This window comes from Chiroxiphia lanceolata, chromosome 21 (genome assembly GCF_009829145.1).
Source record: "Chiroxiphia lanceolata isolate bChiLan1 chromosome 21, bChiLan1.pri, whole genome shotgun sequence".
In the NCBI taxonomy this organism is placed as follows: Eukaryota; Metazoa; Chordata; class Aves; order Passeriformes; family Pipridae; genus Chiroxiphia; species Chiroxiphia lanceolata.
Genome location: NC_045657.1, coordinates 11,379,459 through 11,392,051, shown reverse-complemented (window position 1 = coordinate 11,392,051; position 12,593 = coordinate 11,379,459). Strand labels below are relative to the sequence as shown.

Genomic DNA, 12,593 nt, shown 5'->3' with positions numbered 1-12,593 from the left:
TCCCACCCCTCTGCTCCAGCAGGGCTCCCTGGAGCAGTCAGATGTGTCCAGGTGGGTTCTGAGTGTCTCTAGGGAAGGAGATTCCCTGATGATGATGAGAGGACTGGACTCCCAGGAGGAAAGGCTGAACTGGAGGTGCTTGGTCTGGAGAAGGTGCAGGGGGATGCTACCCATGTGTGTAAGCCTGGCAGGAGGGTGCAGGGAGCTGACTCTTTGAGCAGGGAGCGCCCCGGGAAGGGCTGAGACAGCGAGGGACAACGCAAGAACAGCAAAACACCACTTTAAGGTAAGAGAAGCCTTTTTTCTTGTGAGGGTTCTCAAAACCAGAGCAGGCTGCCAGGGGGTCTGGGTTCAGGGACATTCCCAAATCCCATTTGGCCACAGCCCCCAGCAACCTAATCATAGAATAAAATCATGGAACGATGGAATCCCTGTGTTGGAAGGGATCCACAAGGACCATTGAGTCCAACTCCTGACGCTGCACAGGACACCCCCAACAATGTCATCAGGATAGACTGCTGGAGCTGGTCCTGCTGTGCTGATGGATGGATAGGACATCCCAGATATGCCTCCAAGCTCCATGATCCAAAGACTTGCAGGGAAGCTGTGCTCCTCCGTGTGAGTACCGGGTGACATTCCGTCCTGGCACAGGGGAGGGTCACACCTTGCAGAAAGGAAGGATGAGGCACAGGAAAAGCCTTTTTTTTGCCCACCAGGCTCATCACCCCTCACTGTGAGCTTCCTTTGGAGTCTGGGGCAGGACACCGGGCACAGGCCTCACCCTGCCTTTCCCTCCCCCAGGCCTGAGAACCCATCATTTCCCCCTCTCCTGTCTCAGCCCTTCCCAAGGCAAATCCCAACGTACCTCCTGTTGTCCCTACCCCAGACCCTGCCCACTCCAGGGTCAGACCCCCCTCAAGGGGCTGAAACCCTGCGGGGTCTCTCCTGCTGTCAGTGTGCGCAACCCAGAGCTGGGAAAGGAGCAGCCGAGCCATGAGTGTGGCCACCCGAGCAGCTATGCTCCCCAACTAGTTTAATTCTCACAGACGCGTGGGATGAGCCCCCGGCATCGGGAGGCTGGGATGGAGTGACCACTGACTTCACCAGCTTTGCCGTGCCAGGAAGGCAGGAGCACCTGGCACATGGACAGTCCAGTGATGGTGGGGAACAGGCGAGTTCTCACAGAGGAAAAGCAAGAGAGCCCAGAGCACTGCCAGGCACAGGGAGCCTGCTGGCACTGCCTCGGCACCGTGCCAGCTCCAAGCTGGCCCCACGGCCAGAGCAGTCAGTAACCTTCGTCTGCCCAGGTGATCTCGTAGTCGGGGTACTCGGCCTTCAGCTTCTCCGTGGTCACAGCGTGGTCAGCTCGCCCAAAGCCCTGCACAGGAGAGACGATCCCCAAGGAGAGCTGGTGGGTGGCCACCCGTGGGGGAGCCTGACAAGCTCCAGAGAGGCCCTGGAGCCTGTGTCTGTGACAACCCTCTGTGGCAGCTCTCAGCCTGGCTCCAACTGCGGCTGGCACAGCACCCTGGCACTGGGAAAACCAGCAGCACTGTGGCCTGGGGACCAGCACCTTGCCCTGGCCCTGGCTGGGCTCTGTGCCAAGACACGGGCACAGCCAGGGTCAGCACCTAGGGACCCCCTGCATGGGTGACCCCCCCTAGGGTGCCACCAGTCACCCTGACAGGGCCCTGCAGCACCTAACACGCCTGCAGTGACGCACTCAGGACATGCAGACACAGCAAGGACACGGTTGTTGTGCAGCCCAGCTCCTCTGCCGTACCCAGCGCTGGGGTTGGATGGTGCCCAGGGCAGGCCCGGGAGGCTCTGGGTGTGTGACTGTCCCATGGGCAGAGACTGGAGAGTGTGTGGGGTGCCCCTGCTCTGGGCAAGGATTGCTCACCCGAGAGGGTTCTGTGGGGTCTTCCCTCACGGGGACCCCCGGCAGCGCCGCCGGGCTCAGCCCTTCCATCCCTGAGGGGACGCGAGGCTGGCTCGGCCACGGCCAGCGGGACCTGTCGTGGGAAGGGAGATGCCGCGCCCGCGCGTGGGTCCCCCACGGTCCCCGCTTACCACCGAGTACCCGTAGACGTGGATCTTCCTCTCCTCGGGGCGGTGGGCGAGGCGGCCGCCGCCCAAGCACTCGCAGCTCAGGCCGTGCCGCGCCAGTTCCTCCGCGGTGCGCTCGAATAGGTCGGCTGCGGGGAGGGAGCGGGGGGGGTACGGGGACTCCCCGACTCAGGCGGACTGGATTCCCGGCAGCCCCCGCCCGCCCCCGGGGCCCGCGGCCGCGTCCCTCGGGACTGCGGGCCGGAGCTTCCCCCCGCGGCCCCGCGCCCCTCACCGTGGTACTCGGCCCAGCCGTGGCCGCGCACGACGTCCTTGTGTGGCGCGCCAGCGCCGCGCACCCGCAGCAGTACGTACTTGAACACGCCATCGCCATCGATCTGCACCACCGGCACCCGCGACAGCGCCACGCCCGCCATGCCAGCCCAGCCCGCCCCGCCTTTTCCGTGGCAGCGCCCAACCAGCGCCAGCGCCCGCCCCGCCCCTTCCGTCCCACCGGCCAACTGGCGCCGCCCCGCCTCTTCCGTCCCACTGACCAACTGGCGCCCACGGGCTAGGCCCCGCCCACAGCCGGGCGGTGAAGCCGCGCTGGAGGCGCAGGGTCCTGGCGGGCGGGGTCGCGGCTCTGGTGCTGCTGCGGCCCGGCCCGGCCCGGCCCGGCCCCGGCGGTGGCAGCAGCGGGAGCGACAGCGGGTCCTGCCTGGGGAAGGGCAGTGGCAGCGGGGCTGCGGCCGCTCCGGGTGACAGCGGGCGCAGGCCCTTTGCCGCGCCGGGGCTCTGCCTCCTCGTCTCTGCCCCCCCGGGCAGCGCCGGCCCGGCTCCGTCACCCCTTACGGACGATTCCTTCCGGCCCCGGTCAGACACCCTGTCAGACACCCCCCGCCCGCCCCCTGCGGATCCCTCACCCCGCCCACCCTCCCCCGGCGGCGGCCGGGGCCCCCAAGCCCTGCCCCGCTCTGTGCCCAGAGCCCGCGTTGGGGCCCGGGACAGCCCAGGTGCCTCCAGACGCCCTTGGGCCTCCACAGTCCCTGCTGCTCGCGCAGTGACACGCTCAGGACACACGGACACGGTGAGAACACGGTCCTGGTGCAGCCCAGCTCTCCCTGCAGCACCCGGCCGTGGGGCCGCTGCTGGACCCCTTGGACTTGAGGGCCCTGGAACAGGCCCCAGGGGGCTCTGGGTGAGTGGCAGCCCGGCGGGCAGAGGCTGGGGGGTGCATGGAGTGTCCCCACTCTGGCCAGGCACCGCTCACCTGAGAGGGCTCTGCGGGGTCTCGCCAGGCTCTGGGCTCTAGGGCAAACCTTGGGCTGGGCTCCCTTCATCCTTTGGGTCCCTCCAGCACTGCTGGCCACCCGCAGCCCACTGCAGCCCCCTCCTCTTGGTGCCGCAGCCAAGGGAGTCCCTGTCCCACCGCCACAACAGGACAGCACCTATCTACAGAGGGGATGCCCCAAGGGTGCCCCCCGCCCTGTGTTCACATGATGTCGTCCAGGAGGTTGGGGCTGGCCACCCAGTCGAGGGTGCGGGGCTCGGAGGCTGCCATGATCATGCACATGAACTGTTTGCCTGTCCTCTTGTCAATGGGGTAGATGGTGGTGGGTGTGAAGCGCTTGTTGCTTTCCACGAAGTCGCAGAGCTGCTCATAGACAGCGGGGAACTCGTGGCGCAAGAAGACGCCACGGATGCGCAGCTCCCGCTGGATGTTGATGAAGCAGATCTCCCGTGCCTTCCGGCCCTCCTCCCCCTCCTTGTCGATGTCTGCCGTGCCGGGCGGGTGGCGTCAGGATCAATGTCTCCATGTCCCGCTCCTTCTTCAGGATCTTCTTCTCGGGGCTGGAGGAGGCTAAGGCCACCTTGGCGTATTTCCTGACCGTTGGCACCTGTGTCTTGGGCGATGGCCTCTCCGGCACTTTCTGGGTGACGGCCACAGTTACATTCAGCAGGAAACATTCGTTGGGGTCGTACTGGTTGCCCGTCTCCCGCAGCTCCCGGGCATAGTCCCCCAGGTTGTCTGAGTAGCTGTCCAGCTCCCGCAGGGACAAGTAGGTGGGGGACATCAGCAGGCTCTCCAGCCCAAACTGGAGGAAGTTCTCAGCTGAGCCAGCATTGGGGAAGCCAAGGAAGAGGACACCGCGGCCGCGGGAGAGGTATCCGACCTTGGCAATGCGCGAGAAGGCCTTGTGCACCTCAGCGTTCTCCCGGCAGAACTGCAGGACATGGCGGCAGACGCTGCCCACCCGCCCATAGACGCAGCTCGCCTTGTGCGTGTCCCAGTCCTCGCGCCGGCAGTGCCGGGAGCAGTAGTAGGTGTAGCAGCTGTGGCACGATTTGAAGTAGAGGCAGGCGTTGAACATGGTCTCCGTGCGCCGGCACTTGGCATTGGAGCACATCATCATGTCGTCCTCCTCTGCGCTCAGGTCGGGCGAGCAGTTCTCTGGCGACTTCTCAAAGGGGCCGGCAGCCAGCGGGGTGGGCGAGGGCCGTGGGGCGCCAGCACGAGAGCTGGGGCCTGGCTGCTCCTTTGTGGGTCGGGGTCCCTCGGGCACATTGGGGGGGACCCGCCTGCCCTCGCCCCGCCGGGGGGGCCCTGGGGCACTGCTGCTCAGGAGCTGCTTGAGCTGCTCGGCGAGACTATCCCTGTCCCCGGCGCGGTGGCCTGGCGCTGGCTTGTAGTCGATGACAAGGTCAGTGATCAGCTCGTCCAGCTGCTCCAGGCTGCGCTGGCGCCCTGAGCTGCTCTCCCTGGGGCCGGGCTGCGGGGCGCAGGGCCACGGCATAGGGCCCACGCTCCTGTCCCGCGTCCAGCATGTCCCAGCTGGCCGAGCGCCTCTCGCTGCGGCCCAGCCCGTCGGCACGGATGTCGTTGTCAGTGATGGTGATCTCGGGCGTGACGTACCAGGAGCGGCCCAGGGGTCCGCGGCTGCCATCAGCATGCACCCGCTCAAGGATGGAGCTCTCGGAGAGGGACAGGGCGGCATAGCGCTTGGGTGAGCTCGACAGGTTGATCACCACAGGCTGCCGGCGCTCCTCGGGGGATAAGGCACGGTGCTGCTCCTGGGTGAGCAGGTTCTCATAGCTGCGCCCGCGCTGCAGGGCCTCCTCCCTGCGTGCCACCGGCGCCAGGATGTATCCCAGGATTTGGAGTAGTGCTGGGTCTCCCGGCCCAGCCGCGGGCGGGGTCACGCCATAGCTGGTGTGCCAGGAGGAGAACATGGCCTCGCGCCCGGCCTGCTTGCGGGGTGAAGCGTGACACTTGCAGGGTTTGGTAGGGTAGCGTGGCCCGCTCGGGACAGTACCAGTCCCCGAAGTGCAGCGGCTGTGCGCTGCGGGGTGGGGGGCACGTCCGCGACAGCACCTCCCGCTCCCGGTACTTCCCGTAGTCCTCGGCGTAGAACAGCCGGGCAGAGGACCCGAGGGCCGGGTATGTCCGAGCGTCCTCGGCGTAGAGGGTTTTTGACAGGGGTCCCGCGCGGGGCATAGAAACGGGCTCATCCCCGTAGAAGGGGCGGGCAGGCGCCTCCTGCACTGGGTAACCCCGTGCCTCCTCCACGTACAACGTCCGGGGCGGCATCGTGTGGACGGCAGCCTTGGCCGGGTCCTCTGCGTAGAAGGGCTGGGGCACGGCGTGGCGGCCGGGGTAGGGGTAGCTGGCGTAGCCGGAGCTACGGAGGGGCATGGCGGGGCTGGGCACCGTGCCGTCTCCTCCGCGTAGAAGAACTTGGCGGGGACGCCGGCGGCTGAGAAGGTCATGCAGCCCCTGTCGGGGTACTCCCTGAATTCCCGTGAGGCCGGCACCGGCACCGTCTGGTACGCCAGCACCCGGGGATCCGCCTCGTAGTACTCAGCGGGGTAGGGCAGGAGCGGGGCGTCCCCGCTGTAGGAGTCGCTGGGGGTGGGTGTGCGGGATGCGGACGCCTGCCGGCTCCCCGGCACGGCCAGGCTGCGGGCGGCGCCGGGGGCGCGGGGCCAGCGTGGCGGCTCCGGGCGGTTCGGGGCCGCCCGCTGGCTGCGCGCTGTGTGCACCAGCACCGCCTCGTCCGGCTTGATGTCCACCCGGCACTTGACGTGTGGGCTGGCGCCCACCTTGGCCCCCGGCCCCTCCTCGTAGCAGTTGCTGCCCAGGCAGAGCGGGGAGATGCGGCTGACGCTGCTGCGCTGCGGCTGCAGTTTGATGGGGTGAACCTCGTTGGCCAGCGCCCGCAGCGGCACCGGGCCGTCGCGGCGCGGCGAGGGATCAGGGCGGGAGGGCTCCCGTGCCACCCGCAGCACCTCCCGCCCGCGCCGGGCCGGCGGTGGCGATGCTGCCACGGTAATGGGCACCGCGGTGAAGGTGGACTTCACCCGTGGAGCGCTCTTGGAGCGGGCGCGGCGCTTCGGCTCACTCCGAGGCACGGGGGCTCTGCCGACATAAGGGTCTTGCTTCGGTGGCGCCCGCCTGCCCGGCGGCCCCGGCGTGGGCTCAGGCGTGCCGGGGCGCGGGCACGGGCGCTCCATGGCCGAGGGGGTGCCCAGCTCTTCCAGCGACTCGAGGAAGTCAAAACTCCTGCAGTGGCGCTTGTTGAAGGGCTGCGGCTCGCGGGACAGGGATGAGGACATGGAGGCGTCACATTGTGCCAGGGGCTGACAGATAACGGAATCCCCAGGGGCTGCAGTGGCCACTTTGATGTCTTGGTACACTGTGGACACCAGAATGTCAGGTGGGTCTGTTCGTGTCATCTTAAAAGCAACTCTTCTCCCACCTGTCAGACGGCCTCAGAGGACGGTCGCCCGCCCTGCAAGAGAACACATGAGGCGCCTCAGTCCTGGCGAGACCTCAGATCAATCCCCACGGCTCCTGGCTCAGGGCAGGGAGTTGGCCACCTCTTCAGAAATGAGGGTTCGGGGACATCCTAGCCTCCACTGCTGCTGTTAATAGTCAGATCTCAGGTGGGGGAAGAAGCTGCCAAAAATCTTCAGATCCAGGGCACAAATCGCGGAGTGGCTGGCAGGCCACATGCGGGGGCAGCCGGGCAGCTCTGGGTGCCAGCTCAGTGCAGGGAGAGAACACGAGGCACCGTGCCCTGTTCCTAGGCCATAGGATGCAGGGACTCTCTTGCAGCATCACGAGAATCAGAAGCTCTGAGCAGGGCTGTGGGACTCACTGCCAGGGTTTTCCTTAGGGAGTGTGTGCCCAGCCCTGGTGTGAGCACCTGAGTGGTGAGGGGTCTCCTGGGACTGTGTGCACCCACATCCCAGCACTAGCACTGTAGGCAGGAGCATGGCCCAGGAACGGGCACCACGACCACCCACCATGGTAGCTGGGAAGCGTGGGGCTCTCTGGGGTGCAGGAGCTGTACCCCCCCCCCCCCCCCCCACGATGGCTGCACCCACTGTGGCCCACAAACACTCTTGTAGGGTGGCCACAGTCCTGGCTGCTCAGAGCCGCATCTCTCCCTGGGGCTTCCATGGGTGGCACTGGGGGTGGCAGAGGTGCCCCAACCCACATGTCAGAAGTAACTCTTCCATTGCCTCCCTGTGGCAGAAGGGATGTGCTGGCTCAGCACCCACTGGCTTTGTCCTCTCCATGTCCCATGACTATGATGCGGCCCCTAGGCTGGAGGGTGAGTGGGATGGTGGCTCCAGCTCCCATGGGACACAGGGTCTGACACCCACCATGTGCCAGCACCCTGCACCCCACTGCTCCAGGATGATGCTGTTGGGTGGTCAGGGTGCGCAGAGTCCCCAGCCACAGTGTGACACAGCTGTGTGACAATGGGGACATCAGCACAAGCTCCCTAGAGCGAACTGGGGGGCAGAGGAGGGGGTTTGCCTGCAGGACTAGGTTGGTGTTGGCCCTGACCTTCCCCACCAGCCCCTCCAGAGTTGCTGTGGGCTGTGACCTACACCGAGGGACATGCACAGGTTCTGTCCACAGTGGGGACCCTCAGCTGGCTGTCACCTCACCATGTGCTCTGAGCATTGCTTGTTTTGGTCACCACAGGCCTGAGAGCGCTAGTGGGTACTGGCTGCTCCACAATGCACTAAAGGTGGGTGGCAAAGGCCACCAAAGGGTACTTGGCTTTAAAGAGCAGCAGAGGACCACAGGGAAGGTGTTTCTTGGAGGAAAGGAATTGACTTTATTTGGCAAGAAACATGGACTATGCAGGGTTGGGGGGGGGAACCTGGATTCCCCCTCATTACCTGCCTCAAAGCCGGGGGTTGCAGATGCTGGAGCTGAGGTGAAGCCAGTAGGGTTAGGGTGTCTGTCCATGGCATGAGCTGGGGAGAACAGGATGCCAGGAGGACAGAGGTGGGGGTCCCAGTGTCTCCCTCCAGGGCTGGGAGGACAGGTTTTCCCCCAAAGTGGTGGCCCAGCATTGGCCCCTCTGCATTACAGCGTGTGGGCACTGGGCTGGAGCTGGGCAGACAGCACCTCACACCGCAGCGATGCCAACAGTGGTGTTGGGAAGCCCTTCCCCATGGTGTCTGGGTGGCTGGTGAGCAGGGAACTATAACCCAGGGTCCTACCTGGTCCGGCAGCAGCAGGGAGGGGGTGAGTGGGCTGAGGTGGCGGCTCCATCCCAGCACTGCAAAATAAACAAGACACATGAGTGTCCTGGGGCACCCCTAGCAGTGCTGCAGGGCCTGCTGCCGGGGCCGTGGACGCCTTGGGGGCACAGGGAGCACCCTGAGATTCCCCTGCAGCCACAGCCCCTGCTGAACCAAACCCAGTGAGGCCATTGTGCACATTTCTGTGCATCAGGGATGTGGGCGCTGTCCCACAGGCACCAGTGGTCCCCCACCCACCCAGCAGCACCCGTCACCCATGGAGCTGCAAGGTTGCCATGGTTTCTCCAAATTATTCCTCCTCTGCGAGGACAGTGTGGGTGAGGACAGCGTGGGTGTGTGAGGAGGCTGCGTGGGGGGCTGGGACTCCACAGCAGTGCAGGGATAGTGGAGATCCTGCACAGCCACGGGCACCCCCTGACCATCGTGGGGGGCGGAGCTGGGATGGTCCCACAGTGCTGCCAATGCCACTGCACTCCCACACTCACTCACCGCTGACACTGAGTCCCCTCCAGAGGGAAAGGGTTTTGCATCCCTTCTGCTCTCCAACCCCCTCTGCTCGTGGGCATCCCCGTTCAACCCACAGCGCTGCCCACTTTTGGCAGGCAGCAGCCTCCCCTGCCCGGTGTTCCCACCCTCTGTCACCCCGTGGATGCTGACACCGGCCAGCAGCAATTTCAGAGGAACCGCTGGCCATGGAGTGGGCGGGAGCCACCCCTGTGGGGTCCTGCCCTTGTGCCCAGCCCAGCCCCCCACAGCCCCAGACGTGAGCACCGGCCGTGGCAGCACGAGGGGCTGGGGGCCAGGAGCGACCCCAGATGCCAGAGGGACCCGCAGGAGGCTGCCGGGAACTGGGTCGCTGCCTGCACGTGCCACGTGTGGGCTGCGGGGGGTGTGCAGGAGTGGGGTGCACTGCCCCCTGCCAACGCACCCCACACTGCCTGTGCACTACCTGCCCGCTGCCTGCCCCATGCTCACGGTGTGTGCTGCCTGGGCTGCCCCTGCCAGGGCACTGCCCACACACTGCTCGCACTGCCTGTGCCCTGGCCCGAGCTGCCTGTGCACACTGCTCTGCCAGTGATTGCCCCACAGCCTGCCCATGCTGCCCTGGGCACTGCCAGGGCACTGCCCACTCTCTGACTGTCCCTGCACGTGGCAAGGGCTGCTGCCTGCACACCCTGCTCTGGGGCACTGCCTCAAGTGCAGGCTGGTGCTCTGTGCATGCTGCCTGCACATTACCTGGGCATTGCTGCCCACTCTGCCTGCTCACTGCCCACTCACATCCTGCTGAGCAGGCAGCAGCGCTGCCTAGGGCACTGCAGCAGGTAAGCTGCCTGCACACTGCCTGCATGCTGCCTGCACATGCAGAGCACTGAGCATGCAGCACTTCCCCCCCACCCCTCAGCAGCCCCAGCACACACTGCGCTGCACCGGGCCCACTGCCCCCACACGGCCCCGTGGGCACGGCCAACAGCACCTACATTGCCCCCAGCAACGCCCTGAGTGCTGCCCCGAGCACAGCAGCGGCACCTGTGTCTGGACATGCAGCCAGAGCAGCATCTTGCAGCCACTGCAACCACCCTGCTCGAGCAGATGATGCTGGAGGTCCCACCAGCAGCTGCTGTGGGGGCAGTGCCTGTGCGCGCTGTGCCCTGGCACTGCCAGCACCGCTGCGCACAGGCCTGTGTGCCGTGTGTGTGCCAGCAGGGCACCGACGGCCGCCGCTGCCTGCGCATTGCCTGCCCCGGGAGCTGGCAGCTGGCACAGCCCGTGGTGAGGTAGCCCGTCATCCCCCCGGCCCCTGCCCCGTGTACATGGCAAATAGACACTTCCCCCTGTGCCGTCCCCAGGACACCCCCCGACACACACACGGTGCCCTACACCCCTACGGCTTTGCCCGCCCTGCACATCATGCAGCCCCTCCACACAGCCCTGTACCCCCCAGCCCTGTGATCCTGCCTGTGCCTCAGAGCTTGTGTGCCCCCGGCACTGCCACATCCCCTCTCGCCCATCCGGAGCCCCCCAGGCAAACACGGCTGCCCAGCCTCCACCCTGCCTGTGCCTCCGGAAGGGCTCATCCTGCCGGGGGGGAGCAGCACCTCCAGCCCAGGAGGGTACCCCCGGTGCCGGCATCCAGTTTGGTGTGACCAGCACCCCAGGGTGCAGGGGACGCCCTGACTCCTGGCCCCTCTAGTCCCCCACCCTGCAGGGCACCCGCAAACGGGCACGGCCGGGCGGAGGGGGGGGGCTGCGAGCACCGCGGGGGGGGGAGGGTTGGGACCGGGGCTGGGTGGAGGGTGCGGGGGGCGGCCCCTAGGGGGAGCGGGGCTGTCCCAGGCACTGTCGCAGACGCCGGGGCGGTGACCCCGGGCACCCCCACCCCGCTGCGCACCGGCACGGGGCCCGCTGGGCCCCGCAGGGTGCTGAGCCGGGCACCGGGGGGAGATGGCTCGGCCCGGGCACTGCGGCGGGATGGGACGCAGATGGAGGTGAGGATGGGATTGGAGATGGGATAGGATAGGGATGGGAATGGGATGGGGATGGGGCACACGAGAGGATTACGGGGATAGGGGTAGGATGGGGTGGGATGACTCGGCTCGGGAGCGCGGAATGGGGATGGCCCCCGGGGGGCTGGAGGGGTGGAGAGCGCACAGGGAGATGAGAAGAGGGATATGGGGCACAGCAGGATGGTATGGGGAGAATGAGGGGAGCCAGGGGGTTGGGACGGCCCGGGAGGATCTCGGGAGGATGGGATGGGGATGTGGAACACGGGGGAGTGAAGCGGGAGGTTGGGATGTAATGCGATGCGATGATCCGGGGAGCCACGAGGGGATAGCCCGGCCGGAGCCCCCGGTGGTACAGCAAACCCCAGCCCCCCGCCCGGGACCCCCTTACCTGCTCCACGCCCGCCGCCCCGGCAGCCTCCGCTGCCGCCGCGCTAGGCTGGGGATGCCGCCGCTCGGGAGGCCATGGCCCGGCTCCGCCCGATCTGGCTCGGCTCGGCTCGGCAGGGCACGGCTCGGCCCGACGCTCCGCCGCCGCTTGTTTTGCCATAAATATGGCAGGCGGAGTTACCAACGGGGCCGGCACCGGAGCCTCCCCCGGCGCCGCCCCCGGGCCGGTCCCCATCCCCATCCCCATCCCCGGTCCCACGCCCGGCTCCGCTCTATCCCGGTCCCATCTGCGGCCCTGTCCCCGCCCCTCGCAGCATCCCTGGGATCCCCTGGGCAGGGTCTGGGGGACGCCCGGTGCCGTCCCTCGGGGGGGTTCCCTGCACCATGGGTGTGGGTGCCCGCAGGACCACCAGTGTCCCTGGGCACCAGAGGTTTGCAGGGGGGCTCAGTCCCATATCGTGTTCAGAGATCCCACGGCCCGTGCGGGCCCCCTCCCCTTGCACCGGCAGCCCCCCCAGTTCCATCAGCCCCCCCCAGTGCCAGCGTCACGCCAGTGCCAGCAGCCCCCCAGCTTCAACAGCACCCCCAGTACTGGCAGCCTCCCAGGCCTGTCCTGCCTGACCTTGGCCCATCACCGTGGCCCTGTGCAGCTGGGGCTAACTGGGCAGGGAAATCCCCTGCTAAGCTCCTCCATGGAATGGCCTCGTTTTCCCAGAGGCTCTGGGGCTGTCGCTGCCTGTGGCAGCCAGAACCCATGGGGATCCTCAGGGATGGAGATGGGCAGACGTTGCACAGAACAGCTCCCAGCATACCCGGCCAAAGCAGCTCCCAGTACAGCATGGCTCCCACGTCACAGCTCTGCCTCAGTTTCCCCATCTCCCCCTTCCTTGAGCCACCCTCTGCTGCCCACAGCCCCAGGGGCAGCTCCAGCACTTGTGGGTGCCCCGGCATGGGCATGGCCCTGAGGACCTGCCAGGGACTGCTGTGGCTCTGAGCCCTGATCCAAAGCAGGTGCACCGTGGGATTTGCTTGATTCAAAATCCCTGTAGTCAAGACCCTTTCCTCCCTCCACTGCAGCAACACAAA

The 12,593-nt window shown here is 66.7% G+C and overlaps 2 protein-coding genes across 2 annotated transcripts; both read right to left on the bottom strand.

The window, feature by feature from the left end:
* Positions 1–280: 280 nt before the first annotated feature.
* PHPT1 (phosphohistidine phosphatase 1) lies at positions 281–2,663 on the bottom strand. Its single transcript, XM_032708396.1, has 4 exons — positions 2,618–2,663; positions 2,345–2,585; positions 2,074–2,198; positions 281–1,378 (listed from the first exon to the last, which is right to left on the bottom strand). Exons 2-4 carry the CDS (start codon positions 2,484–2,486, stop codon positions 1,286–1,288), a joined length of 360 nt encoding a protein of 119 aa, XP_032564287.1. The 5' UTR covers positions 2,487–2,585; positions 2,618–2,663; the 3' UTR covers positions 281–1,285.
* Positions 2,664–3,313: 650 nt separating this feature from the next.
* Positions 3,314–11,752, bottom strand: AJM1 (apical junction component 1 homolog). Its single transcript, XM_032708395.1, is given in 9 exon segments — positions 3,314–3,841; positions 3,843–4,835; positions 4,837–5,195; positions 5,198–5,240; positions 5,242–5,298; positions 5,300–5,751; positions 5,754–6,839; positions 8,575–8,633; positions 11,509–11,752. Coding segments are annotated over 7 exon segments (3,234 nt in total). The 5' UTR covers positions 6,784–6,839; positions 8,575–8,633; positions 11,509–11,752; the 3' UTR covers positions 3,314–3,541.
* Between the last annotated feature and the right edge of the window lie 841 nt (positions 11,753–12,593).

Excerpts from the sequence above, each read along its gene's own strand:
- PHPT1 (XM_032708396.1), bottom strand. The coding sequence starts at position 2,486 with ATGGCGGGCGTGGCGCTGTCGCGGGTGCCGGTGGTGCAGATCGATGGC. Across the intron at positions 2,199-2,344 it reads CGGCTGGGCCGAGTACCACG|CCGACCTATTCGAGCGCACC; the intron begins GTGAGGGGCGCG and ends CCCTCCCCGCAG. Across the intron at positions 1,379-2,073 it reads ACGTCTACGGGTACTCGGTG|GGCTTTGGGCGAGCTGACCA; the intron begins GTAAGCGGGGAC and ends TCTCCTGTGCAG.